The sequence below is a fragment of the Eubalaena glacialis genome, chromosome 10 (assembly GCF_028564815.1).
Source record: "Eubalaena glacialis isolate mEubGla1 chromosome 10, mEubGla1.1.hap2.+ XY, whole genome shotgun sequence".
NCBI lineage: Eukaryota > Metazoa > Chordata > Mammalia > Artiodactyla > Balaenidae > Eubalaena > Eubalaena glacialis.
Genome location: NC_083725.1, coordinates 115,717,967 through 115,730,147, shown reverse-complemented (window position 1 = coordinate 115,730,147; position 12,181 = coordinate 115,717,967). Strand labels below are relative to the sequence as shown.

Genomic DNA, 12,181 nt, shown 5'->3' with positions numbered 1-12,181 from the left:
AAGAAGAAGTGGTGGACTTAGAATATCAGTTTTGTAACCGCTAGTGAATTGAAGGATCTGGGCAATGATCATCCAGGGCTGCTAACATCACAAAAAAAGGGAAACATGAGGTATTATGTCCCTACTGATGGAAAAACACACCACCTCCCTTGAAGCAGTCTTCCCCGTCCCCCACAAAGAATCTGATAAAGCTTCTAGATCTAATTACTAATTTACAGGAAATACAGGGCAGATGAACACAACACTACAGGAATGCAATCACTAAAATCCAGACTATGGGAAACTTACAGAACCAAAAATGTAAAAATAAATCAAACATCTACTCCCAAGTTAAAAAACCCTTAGTACAGCTTTAACAAGATATATATATATATATATATATATATATATATATATATATATATATAAGCAAATTGAAAGGCAGCTTCGTGAGTATTGGTGAAATAGCATAAGCATTCCCATGAAAGTTTCAGGAAAAAGAAAAGGATGTCTGTTGATACCAGTAACATTTGAGATTGTTCTGAATGTGCTAGAAAAGAAAACAAATTACATGATGTAATGAGGAGGTAAAATTATCACTGTTTGAAAGTGAGATGACTAATTCTGGGAGACCCAGGAAATAAAACAAAAACTATTAGGAATAACGAAAATTTTCAATAGATATCTGTTTAAAAAATTAATATGTAAGAATCCACAGCTTTGGGACTTCCCTGGTGGTGCAGTGGTTAAGAATCCGCCTGCCAATGCAGGGGACACAGGTTCGAGCCCTGGTCTGGGAAGATCCCACCTGCCACGGAGCAACTAAGCCTGTGCGCCACAACTACTGAGCCTGCACGCCACAACTACTGAAGCCCACGTGCCTAGAGCCCGTGCTCCGCAACAAGAGAAGCCCCTGCAATGAGACGCCTGCGCACTGCAATGAAGAGTAGCCCCTGCTCACTGCAACTAGAGAAAGCCCGCGCAAAGCAACGAAGACCCAAAACAGCCAAAAATAATTTTTTTAAAAAAAGAAAGAATCAACAGCTTTCCTGAAAACTATGGCCTACAGGCCAAATCCAGCCCACTGTGTTTTTGCAAATAAAGTTTTATTGGAACACAGCCATGCTTATTTATTTACATATTGTCTATGGCTGTTTTTATGCTACAATGACAAAGCTGAGTACTTGTGTCAGAGACCAAATGTGAGGTTTGCCAACCTCTGCTATAGATAAATAATAATCAGAATGTAAAATGAAAAAAAAAAAAGGATCTTGTTTGTAATAGAAACAATATAAGCTATCTAGGAATAAGCTTTAAAATATGTTTAAAAGAAGAAAACCCCACAACTGTATGGATAAGACATAAAAGGAGACATAAATAAATGGTATTATGTATCTCATGCTTGGTAGAAAATGAAAGCAAAACTCTATGTAATCTGTCAATACCCTCCAGCCAAAGACCACCAGGCACACATCTGTAGTTATTAGTTTTGCAGTGTTGGGTATCTCAGTAAGAAGGCATTAGGAAGGATTTCTAGGATTTGGGCTTGTGTTGGGGATACGAGGGAGGGTTTAAAGAAGTAGGACTTTTCTCTGGATTGGATGCTGTCAGCAAGTGGGAGTATTTCTATGATGGGATATGTTAACAAATCTTAACTATACGGAGGCTAAAGCTGCAATTGGTAAAGTAGCAACAGAAACTTATATTATCCAAGATAGAGGGATTTTCATTATTTTTGTGTGTTGGACAATATTTGTGTCTTTGTCAGTGTTCACATGATTACAGAATGATCTTGTTTTTGTTTTGATCCTTCACATCACAGAGTGACCTTGTCTGATGTCTGTGTTCTGTGAAATTGTTCATGTTCAACAGAACACCAAGGCCAGCTCCTGGATGTCCGAGGATGTTTTTCTCTTTCTCAAATCTATAAATTAAATGCAATTTTAATGTTAATTACCAGTTGTGTATGGGTTCGTTTTATGAGAGTACTTGCCAAAATCTATTTAAGTTGGGTATCTGGACAAATAAACATTAGGGAAGAGTTAAGAAATCAAAAGGGAAAGAGTACTGCGAAAACTAGACATAAAAAGAAAAGGCTGATATATTTGACTACAAAAAATGAAAGTCTTCTCTGTAATAAAAATGACCAATACAGAAGTTTGTAAGACAAACTCAGGTAAAATATCTTCAACACATTTGAGGAAGGGTTGATAATCCCTAGTTAAACACACACACACACACACAAACAAGACAAAACAAAACACTCTCTACCAGTCAATATATAAAAAGTGAACTCTTAGGGATCGTTTTAATGTTTTACAATAAAAATATACTATTGGGAAAAAAATTTCAAGAAAAAAATCTGGGGCTCGAACACGGAGAGGCGAGATTGCACAGGAGCGTCAGAGAAGCCTACGCTTCCCAGGAGGCTCTGCGCTGACTGCCCCCGGCCTCCCGACAGGCTCCGCGCGCTTTACGCGCCAGCTTTGGCCTTAGCCCGCGAGCAACGGGGTCGCGACAGACAATGGAAAGCAGCGACGGGGAAGCCATCGACAAGCGCCGCGTCCACCTGCGCCCTGTTACGCTGCGCGATCCCGCCCCCGTCTTGCTGCACCTTCTGCCCTGCGAAGTTCTGGTTAACCGGCCCGCCCCCGTGGGGCTCTTCTTCACCCCGGCCATCCGCCAGGGTCCCGACGGTGAGCGCTCTCGGCTGGACTACGGCTCCCGGCAGCCCCCGCGCCGGCGCCGCGCTCTCCTCCGCGAGGAGCCGGCGCGAGGGCTCCCGGGGATCGTGGTCCACCGAAGGTGGCGGGAGGGCGGCTACCGGGCTTGCTCCGCTAGGCCTGGATCAGACCTTCACTGGGGCCCTGCGCCTGCCTCCTCCAGGACTGGAAGTGTCGTTCCGGGGCCGCAGTCTACGCGGCGAGGAGGTGGTGGTGCCGCCCGGCCTCGTGGGATATGTGATGACAGAAGAGAAAGGAGAGGTGTTGCTGGGGAAGCAGGACTTCTCGGAGGGTTTGCGGGATGACGAGCAAGAAGAGCAGGAACTGGTGGAACCCGCGGAGGCGCTGGAGCGCGACTTCGTGAGCACAGGGCTATAGGGTTGCAAGGGAGCGCGGGTGGGAGCGGCGGCCCCGATGCTGAGCCGGGGCCCCTTCCCCAGGACCGCTTTATCGGAGCCACAGCCAGTTTCAGCAGCTTCACCCTGTGGGGCCTGGAGACTATCCCCGGTCCCGATGCCAGAGTGCGTGGGGCCCTAACCTGGCCCAGCCTCGCTGCAGCGGTGAGTACATGGATGGGCCCCCTCCCTCCCAGACCCCATCCAACCCCCCACCCCCCGCCCCTTCAAGGTGGTTTCCTAAGTTGTCCAGAATCTTGCCCCTGAGTGAATCTGGGGGCTTCAGGGCTGGGGAGAACAATGGGGCAGATGGAACCTGGGTCTGACTGGAGGATTAGACTGGGTAGGGGCAGCATGGCTTCCCCACCACTCTTCTCTGGCCTTCTAGAAGGGCTATGATTTTGAGCAGCTGGGTCTCTCCCCTGAGGATCTGGGCCACCCAGTCACTATACTGCAGAAATCCAATAGTAGAGGTGATTCCTGTTGCAGATTCACGCACAGGTACCCGAGGACTGAGAACCAGAGCTTGAAATTGAAAGCCACCGATCCCTTCACCCCAATAAACCCTTCTTCACTTTGGAGCCTGATTCCGTCACCCCAATAAAGGAGCTCTTCACAGAACACCTGTAAGTTTGCCAGCACCTTGGCGCCAGCACTGCCCCTTCTCCCACAAGGACCTTTCACAGCTCTGACCTATAGAAACAATTTATTGCCGGGGGCAGTGGGGCAAGAGAGGCCAGAATTCTGCAGCCAGTTCCCACCCCACCCCACCCCCAGCTCCTACTTTACAAAAGAAATTTGTACAGCCACCAGTCCTCTATACAAGCCACCTGCACCCCCCATCTCACTGTACACAGCTGCCTGGCTCCCTCTGGTCCCTGGTTCACAGCAGGCCTGGACCTGCAGCTAGCTGACCTTGGAGTTGACCTGAGCCCTGAGCTCGCCTTGGTGCTAGGCACCAGCAGGCCTTTACCAGGCCTGTCCTCTCCTTGTGGAGTTGTCCTCAGCCCTGTCTCCCTTGGCGCGCCTCTTGGAGACCCCAGTGGGGGAGGGATGGGCTGTCAGCCCCAGTTCTGCTGGCTTTGCTGGCACTGCCACGGGCAGTGCCTGGTCACCATTTTCCCCTCTTGCTCCAGTCCTTGGGAGTGAAGTGCAGACACTTGGAGTCGATCCGAAGAAGCCTCTTGAGCATAGCCCGTTCGTGCCCATCCACGATGTCCTCCGACAGTGTGAGGATATACTGGCCCTGCACAGGAGACGGGGCCAGGCAGGTCAGCCCACGCGGGGCCTGCTCTCCGCACCCCTACACACACCTGTCTCCCCCTGCCTGCCTCCCTACCTTGTAGTAGTTGATGAGGTTGAGGTACTGTAGAGTGGAGATGACATCCTCCTTCTTGATGCTGGTAATTTCACTGATCTCACTGTGGGAGGGCAAAGATCAGGTCCCCTGGGGGCCTACATCTCCGCCCCAGGCCCCCAGTAGCCCGAAGAGTGAGAAAGCCCGGGAACAGACAGGTCATGCCATGCACCCCCGGGTAGGCAGGGCCGGGCTCACTTGATGGTGATCTGCGGCCTCTCCCCGCTCTCTGACTTCAGCCCCATCAAGATCTCCAGAATGGTCTGGGACCAGTAGCTTCGGTAGGATAGGAGGCCAAGATCCGAGAGGGGCTTCTCAGGGGTCCCCGTTTTCCCTTCCACTTTGGAGAGTTCATAGCCTAAAGCAATGGAGCAGGAGGGGGTGGGTGAGCAATCACAGCGTTATGCACCCATCGTTTAAGAATGCAGGTTGCAGAGGCAGACTGCACGGCTCCCATCTTGGGCCTGCCATGTGGTAGTTCTGTGCCTCAGTTTCCTTGTAAAGGACTAGTTAACATACTGTTCACCTGTGTGCTGAAGGCACTGAGAGAAGCAGCTACAATCAACTAGAAGCCAGTGAGGGCTTACAGGTGGAATGCGGGGAGTGCAGAGAAAATGGTTTGTGGAAAGTAAGTGCCTCCAACTTTCCTCAGTCATACCAGACTCTCTGCGCCAGGATATGCGAGGAGAGACGTGGGGCAGACCCCACCTCTGGTCCAGGCCTGAGGATGCTTGCATTCTCAGTCAAATCAGTCCCCCGGCTGTGACCTGAGAAGCATCAGCTGCTCTAAGACCAGGCTGGCCTGACTGGGTGGCTGGGAGGAAGCAAGGAGAGGGGCGCCAAAGCACTTTCCAAGTCAGAGGGAGGCCATTCCTCAGCAGTAGCTACCTCTCCAGTGGCTCTCTCCCTCCCACTGACTGCTCTGCCCTCCTCTACCCTGCTGACCACTGGGCACTGGCAGGCAGTTCCTGGTGAGACCCTCAGGCCCTGCAAAACCCTGAGCGGTTTCACATCTCTTGGACAGTATTCATTTCCCCATCAGGGCCCTGAGATGTCTCCACTACTTCTAGAAGCCCTTCTTTATCCTCAGTCATAACGAGCCTTGTGTTGGATCGTAGCCCTTTCTGCTTTCCCCCTTGATTGATCTTTATCAGCCAGTCTGACCCTCTTGCCCAACTTCCTGTGCCTTCCACCAAGCAGCCCGGTGGGGAGGACAGAGAGGCTTGTGCTTTGGAGGAAGGGAGCATGAAGAGGGAAGGGGCACACTTGAGTTCTTACTCAACTTCTGGGGGAGTGCAGGCAGAGTCTTGACAGATCAACTGGAGGCCACACTTGCCTCCTCAGCTGCAGGAACTCCCAGCCCCTCCCAGTGAACACCGACCCACCCTCTGGAGCTGCCTGGAATGGTGCTTCTAGTGTCCTGTCTGCTCCTGCCGGGCACAACTGAGCACATTTCCTTGGTGGCCCCGCACACATCCCATCTCCACTGAGGTCTGAGCTCCAAGGCCTAGACTGACTTTCAGCAACCTTCTGCTCTTCAGGCAGAAGGTTTCCTGAGGATGTGACCCCATCTTGGCATCTTTCTATACCAATAAAATTTCTCAGAATATGACGGTGATCAAGTCAAGCCTCCAAGTCTTCACCAGACAGCTAAGCCTCCCTCCTTATCTCCCGGGTCAGAGCTTGGTTATCCCAAGGGTGTAGTGAGTGGTGAGTTGAATGGAATGAGGGTAAGAGGCTGGGAAGCAAGAGGGGGCCTTGGGGGCTAATGAAGAGTTCATGTCTGATGAGGGGCAGAGGCCAGATCCCTGTGAGTCACGTTTGACGTGACATCTGCTGTCCCCAAGGCTCAGGGAACAAGTGGGGAAATGAACCACAGGTCCTTGCCCAGGAACGTGCATAACCGCACAGGACCAGAGAGCTGAGCAGGAGTGGCTCACTCGGCTTCTGCCCATGCCCTGGGCAGGAGCAGACAAGTCAGATTTGGGAAAAGTTGAGTGGTACTTAGAACCTTGGCCAAGGAACTATGAGGGGCTGAAAACCTAGTCCAGACGAACAGGGCAGTCACCCCAGAACGGAGAGAACCTTGGGAGAGTCTCATCTTTATTTCTAGCCAGTTCCCCTGGTGACTGGACAGCACAGCCAGGGCTGAGAACACAGCAACCCGACATGTCTGTGTGCAGCATCTGTGCGTGAGACAGCGATGGGGCCTGGGCCTCCCAGGACCTGCCCCCAGCCCCCGGCCAGCAGCACAGGTACTCACTGAACTCGATCAGCAGCTTGCCGTAGCCCCGGCGCTGGTAGGGAGGCAGGGTCAGGATGCAGGCCACGTTGTAGTCTTCTGTGGATTCCTTTTCCTGGAAAAGAGGGGCAGGTGAGTGTGAGGGAAGGGACCTAGCTCAGGGCAGGACTGAGGAACAGCCTGGATGAGCACTCACCTTGGAGAAGTAGCCCACGATGTGGAAGCCCTTGCAGTCATACTCCGTCATGACGTAGAAGAGGAAAGGGTCTGTGTCATAGTACAGTGTCTTGTGGTCGAGGAAACACTTAGCCAGAAGACACAGGTTCTGGGAGTAACTCTACAAACGAAAAGGTCTGTCACCACGCTGGGTACCCAGCCTTGAGCATGGCCGTTACGCCAGGGTCAGCCTGAAGCTTCTTTGTCTCCCAGGCTGATAGGTGAGGAGCCTTCCTCCCTGGGGCCTGACCCAGTCCATCGGTCAGGCTGTCCGGTGCATGGGCCCTTCTTAGTGTCCAGGAGCCCATGTTTCAGCTCTGTGATGGTGTTCAAGCACCCGCCTCCCGGTGAGCTGGGCAGGTCTGTTCCTGCTCCCCATACCCCCTTCTAACTCTGGCCTGGAAGCCTCCACTGCCCTCTGCCACAGTTACCAGTCAACAAACTGATGTGTCCCCACGAAGAAAGACTGACCAAGGATTATGAGAAAAGCTCTGCCTGTGTGACAGTCTTAGGAAACTGGTTGTCAAAAAAACAACACTCTGCAACCCACAGTCACACCTCGTGAGAACTGATCTGCTCTTCTACAACAGGGGTAAAGAATTCTAGAATGTGACAAAATAACTGCCTCAAGGGCTGCCCCAGCAAAATTATTAATCTTGCTACTTTACTTCTATTCTCACAACTTTCCTGCATTTCAGATTTGGCTTTTTAAGCACCTGCTGGGCACGGCCATTTGGATACCCAAGCCCACACTTAATACAGTTAACAGTGGTTAAAGCAGCATCTTCCTCTCAAGTCCCCCCACCACCCAAGCAAGAGCTGTCCCCTGCCAGTCTAGGTGACTGCCTCTCCCTCCCCACCCTCCAGGCCCCAAGAATGGAGGCATTTCAGTTTTAAAGGTCCCTCCAGGTTATGCCCTTCTTCCTCCCCACAGCCAGACTAAGGCAGGTTTGAAGCCCCAAACCTGTAGTGTCCCCACTTCCCAGCTGACCTCAATCCCACCACCTGAGCTCTGTCCCATGTAAGAGAGCCTTGCCTCATCCTGTCTGCCCTCCAGCCAGAAGAAAGGATCTTCGCCTTTTACACTGTCTCTGCACATTTTTTTGCATTTCACAGATAACGCATTTTTTTTTTTACAAATTGAAGGTTCGTGGAAACCCTGCATTGAGTCTATCGGTGCCATTTTTCCAAAAGCATTTGCTCACTTCATGCCTGTGTCACATTTTCATAATTCTTGCAATAATATTACAAACTTTTTCATTATTATTATATTTGTTACGGTGACCAGTGATTCTCAATGTTACCACTGTAATTGTTTTTTTAGACACAATGTCACTGCACACTTAACAGACTACGGCATAGCGTAAATGTAACTTTAACATGCTCAGGGAAACCAAAAAAATTGGTGTGACCACTTTATTTCGATGTTCACCTGATTGCGGTGGCCTGAAACTGAACCCGCAGTATCTCTGGGGTCAGCATCCATTCCTGCCCTTCAGAACCCACTGCTTGTGTCACGGCTCAAAGGTTACCTCCTCTGTGAAGCTCTGCTGTCCACCTCTTCCGGATCCTGATAACCCATCCTTTGTGTTTCACGACACGTATCACACTGGGATCTATGCAGCCATTAGCATGTCTGCTTTCCCCTGTGAGCTCTCAGCAGAGATTTTGTATAATTCACCTTGTACAATATCTCCCACCACCTGCCCTACAGCAGGAATGCAATAAATGGGGTGAACAGATCTGTTAGCTAGAATGGTCAGTGTTTTCCTGAGCTGGAAGAAGCTGCTCACTTGACTCCCTCAGACTCCCGGCGACAAGGACTCCCCGCTGCCCCTCAGCCACTGACCTTGTTCTTACGTCCATCGATCTCAAAGAAGGAGATGGTGCCCTTTCGGTAAATCTCGTTGCCTGGAGGATGTCGCAGGTCACACTTGGTCTGAGGAAGAGAGAAGAATTAGGGGTGGGGGTGAAGGGTTGCTAGGAGGGTGGCCTCCTGGGACCCCTCATACCAAGTGACGCTGCAGACACTTGAGGCTTCGGCCGTACTTGAGGCAGAACTCGCAGAGGTAGAGGACGGGCAACGTGGTGAGCTCCTGTGGGTATGGGGAGAAGTACCAGGGCTTGAGGCGGTGCCGGCCCAGCTCGATGCACTCGATGTTCTTCATCCGGGTGACGATGTCGTCGTGGCTCCGGTCAGACACCAGGCTCCCAGTCATGCGAGGAGCTGACGGTATTCCATCTGAGCTGTCCTGCGAGTCCTGCCCAAGGCCAGTGGAAGACACCAGGTTACAGGAGACAATTCAAGCAGGGCACTTTACAGCTCACAGCCTTTCCACAGGTTTCCTTGTTCCAACCTAACAGCAAACCTATAGGAGGAGGTACTAAAATCCCCACTTTCCAGTTAAAGAAACCAAGACTTGGAAAGTTTTCATTTGGAATGTAGAAAAGATCACCCAATGCCTGATCTGAACCAGCTCCGCCTCACTCCTAATCCCACCAACACCATCTCTGCTCAGCACCCCTTGTTCATTTTTAAACTAGTCGCTAAAGTCTCCGCCCTGCCTATGTCCCCTCCTTTTCACCCAGCCTCCCTCTTCCTCAGACCTACCTCATCAGTGCCCAAACAATTCGATTTTCGCTTCCGCCCTGGCTGAGCTGCCACTGCCCTACGGGCTGATCCATTCTGCAGACGAGAAAGTAGGAATAGAAGACAGAGCTGTGAAATGAGCCCGAAAGGGGCTACCAGAGGTTAGAAGAAGGGAAGGGAAGAAGAGACGGTTTGGGGGACTCACCTGGGGAAAAACTGAGGCTGGGGCTGTCTCGCTGGGCACTGGAGTCGCTGGTGAAACCACCTCCACCTTCCGTTTCTGCAGAGAGAAACCAGGACAGGTGGGTCAGAAGGTAGAGAAGGTGGGACCTGAGAGGAAAGCAAGGTCCCTGGAATTGCTGAGGGTACCGTTGAGCGGTGGTTGGGCTGCAGGCAGGAGCTGGAGGAGAGCGGCTGGTCGGGCTCGCCACCGGGAATGGCCTCCCGCTCCTTGGGCAGGTTGAAGCGGAGTGTGATCTGGACCGGGATTGGCAAGGTCTTCCCGCTGGCCTGGGCGGAGGCCGGCTGTAGAGATAGGTCCAGGGTCTTCCTCTGGGGCGGGGTTGGTGGTGGGATCAAGAAGGGGAGTAGGGCTCCCTCAGCATGAAGTGATCAAACCCCACCCTCTGCCCTTTCAAGGACACAGGAACAGCCACTGGACTCTGGAAACTACATCTGCAATTCGGCCCCCATCCTTCGCAAGCTGAAACCAGGGTGGGAGGGGACAGCCTCCAGCCCATCCAGGAGCCACTGAAGCCAAGAGATTTAAAAAGTAGGAGGCAGAAGAGAGAAGGCGAAGCAGGGGACCTACTCACCACCTCTCTCTCTGGAGAGCCGGGGCGGGACCCAGGAAGTCCGTTCTTGGTGGGGGTCTTGGCCTCTTTCTTGGGGAACTGGATCTTCTTTAGGTCCAGCCGCTCGTGGGTCACCCATTCATCCAGGCGTTTGTTGACTGCAGCAGTGGGGATGGCTCAGGAAGGAGTGCCAGAGGCTGCCCCGCAACCCTGCAGCCCCACCTCATCCCGGCCCAGAACTCACAGTCAATGTAATGGACGTAGAAAAGCTTCCGGCCACTGATGTCCTTCACGCTCAGTATCTCAGCCAGGGCTGTGGGAACAGCAGAGGCAAGGGCCTTAGACAGACCAGGCCATGAGGCTCCACCCTCCTACGACCTGAACTCCACCACGAGGCCCGATTCCTAAGCCCCAGCACTTGGAACCGCTCGCTCAAGCCCCCGTTAGTCACCAAGTGCCATGCCCGCTCCAAGCCCTGCCCGGTCCCTCACAAACGGCTAAACGCCACGCCCCTCCTGAGTATCTGCGCCCCGCCCGCTCCAGGATTCTAGAGGCCCCACCCCCTCCCCGGGGTTCGGTTGACTCTCCCCCGCCCCTCGCCCTCAGGTTCCTTAGCCCCGCCCCCCGACGTCACTCACGCCACTCATCTTCGTTGTCTTGGTTCCGCCGCAGCACGGGCAGGCGGCAGCCCTCGATTATCTCCCCCTGGGGAGACAGCGCGGCGCCAGGGTCGGCTACTGGGGGGCCTCGGGCTCTACCCACCTCCCCTGGCTCCCTCCGCCCCGCCCCGGGCACCGGACTCACCACCTCCGCCATCTTCCCTCCCTCCACTGCCACTTCCGGCCCCTCTGGGAGACGTCACTTCCGGGACTGAACACGTTGTAGGCCCGGGCCTCCCCGAAGCGGCTTTACGAGAGGACCCTTGAGAGACATCGCCGCCCAGCTTGCTGACGGAGCCGGCGCGTTTGGCTGCTGGGGGAATGGTGTGTTTTAAGTCTCAGGCCAGGTCCTGGGTGGAATCCCCACAACGTGCACAACGATTGGAGGAAAACTGAGTCCGTCACGTGACGCTCACTGGGTGCGACGCCGGTCACGTGGGACTGGTGTTAGTGCTTTGAGGGCGGCCGGGCTGGGGCGTCTCCTACTGGCATAACGATGCGTCGCGGGGAGTGAACTGCGCGTGCTCGGCCGGGAGTTGGGGGGCGGGTCTGGAGAAGTGGCCGGGACTTGAAGGACTCAACGCGTCGCTAAGTTGTGGACTTCATTCTTTAGGGCTGGGAGTCACGGAAGATTTATGGGTTTGTTATTTTGTATAGTAGGTTGCTAATTATAAGAGTAATTACAACATTTTTCATTTATACATTAAACAAGTGCTTAGTTATCGCCTACCATGTGCCAGGCACCATTCTAGGAGCCTGGAATACATCAGTGAATAAAATAATCTCCTCCTCCTGGAGCTTGCATTCTTGGAGGTTGGGAAGAAAAAAAGAGGGGTATAGATAACAAACAGTAAATATATTTTAAAAATAAATTATTTAGTCTATTAAAGAGTGATAAGTGTTTTGGGAAATCAAAAAAAAAAAAAAAAAAGAACCTGCAAGGCGAAGGAAATGGGCAGTTAGGCAAACTGTGGCCTGCAGGCCAAATCCAACCCTCTGCTAGTTTTCCTACAGCCAGTGGGCTAAGAATGGTTTTTATATTTTTTAAAGCTTGGGGAAATATCAAAAGAATATTTCATGACACATGAAAATTATGAAATTCAAATTTCAGGGTCCGTAAACAATGTTTTGTTGGACCATAGCCACACTCATTCATTGACGTTTTGTCTATGACTCCATCCACATTAAAACTGAATAATTGGAACTTCCCTGGTGGCGCAGTGGTT

General features: G+C 52.1%; 2 protein-coding genes across 6 annotated transcripts; one reads left to right on the top strand and one right to left on the bottom strand.

Moving 5' to 3' along the window:
* Positions 1–2,433: 2,433 nt before the first annotated feature.
* RNASEH2C (ribonuclease H2 subunit C) lies at positions 2,434–3,718 on the top strand. Its single transcript, XM_061202051.1, has 4 exons — positions 2,434–2,675; positions 2,866–3,062; positions 3,143–3,262; positions 3,587–3,718. The coding sequence occupies exons 1-4, from the start codon at positions 2,504–2,506 to the stop codon at positions 3,611–3,613; spliced, it is 516 nt and encodes a 171-aa protein (XP_061058034.1). The 5' UTR covers positions 2,434–2,503; the 3' UTR covers positions 3,614–3,718.
* A 68-nt stretch (positions 3,719–3,786) lies between these two features.
* On the bottom strand, positions 3,787–11,132 carry KAT5 (lysine acetyltransferase 5). 5 transcript variants are annotated; one of them, XM_061202047.1, is made up of 14 exons: positions 11,101–11,132; positions 10,935–11,001; positions 10,541–10,609; positions 10,318–10,454; positions 9,872–10,054; positions 9,708–9,782; positions 9,524–9,598; positions 8,925–9,173; positions 8,762–8,851; positions 6,893–7,033; positions 6,718–6,811; positions 4,653–4,812; positions 4,437–4,518; positions 3,787–4,343 (listed from the first exon to the last, which is right to left on the bottom strand). In XM_061202047.1, exons 1-14 carry the CDS (start codon positions 11,110–11,112, stop codon positions 4,209–4,211), a joined length of 1,569 nt encoding a protein of 522 aa, XP_061058030.1. In that variant the 5' UTR covers positions 11,113–11,132; the 3' UTR covers positions 3,787–4,208. The 5 variants fall into 5 exon arrangements, with proteins under 5 accessions (XP_061058030.1, XP_061058031.1, XP_061058033.1 ...); XM_061202048.1 differs by having other exon boundaries at positions 9,872–10,027; XM_061202050.1 differs by lacking the exon at positions 9,872–10,054.
* Positions 11,133–12,181: the final 1,049 nt, after the last annotated feature.

Bases quoted from the DNA above. Each gene is read 5' to 3' on its own strand.
- RNASEH2C (XM_061202051.1), top strand. From the start codon at position 2,504: ATGGAAAGCAGCGACGGGGAAGCCATCGACAAGCGCCGCGTCCACCTG. The intron at 3,063-3,142 runs GTGAGCACAGGG...CCCCTTCCCCAG, and splicing joins AGGCGCTGGAGCGCGACTTC to GACCGCTTTATCGGAGCCAC. The intron at 3,263-3,586 runs GTGAGTACATGG...TTCCTGTTGCAG, and splicing joins GGCCCAGCCTCGCTGCAGCG to ATTCACGCACAGGTACCCGA.
- KAT5 (XM_061202046.1), bottom strand. From the start codon at position 11,112: ATGGCGGAGGTGGTGAGTCCGGTGCCCGGGGCGGGGCGGAGGGAGCCA. The intron at 4,519-4,652 runs GTGAGCCCGGCC...GCCCTCCCACAG, and splicing joins AGGCCGCAGATCACCATCAA to TGAGATCAGTGAAATTACCA. The intron at 4,344-4,436 runs GTAGGGAGGCAG...TCTCCTGTGCAG, and splicing joins ACCTCATCAACTACTACAAG to GGCCAGTATATCCTCACACT.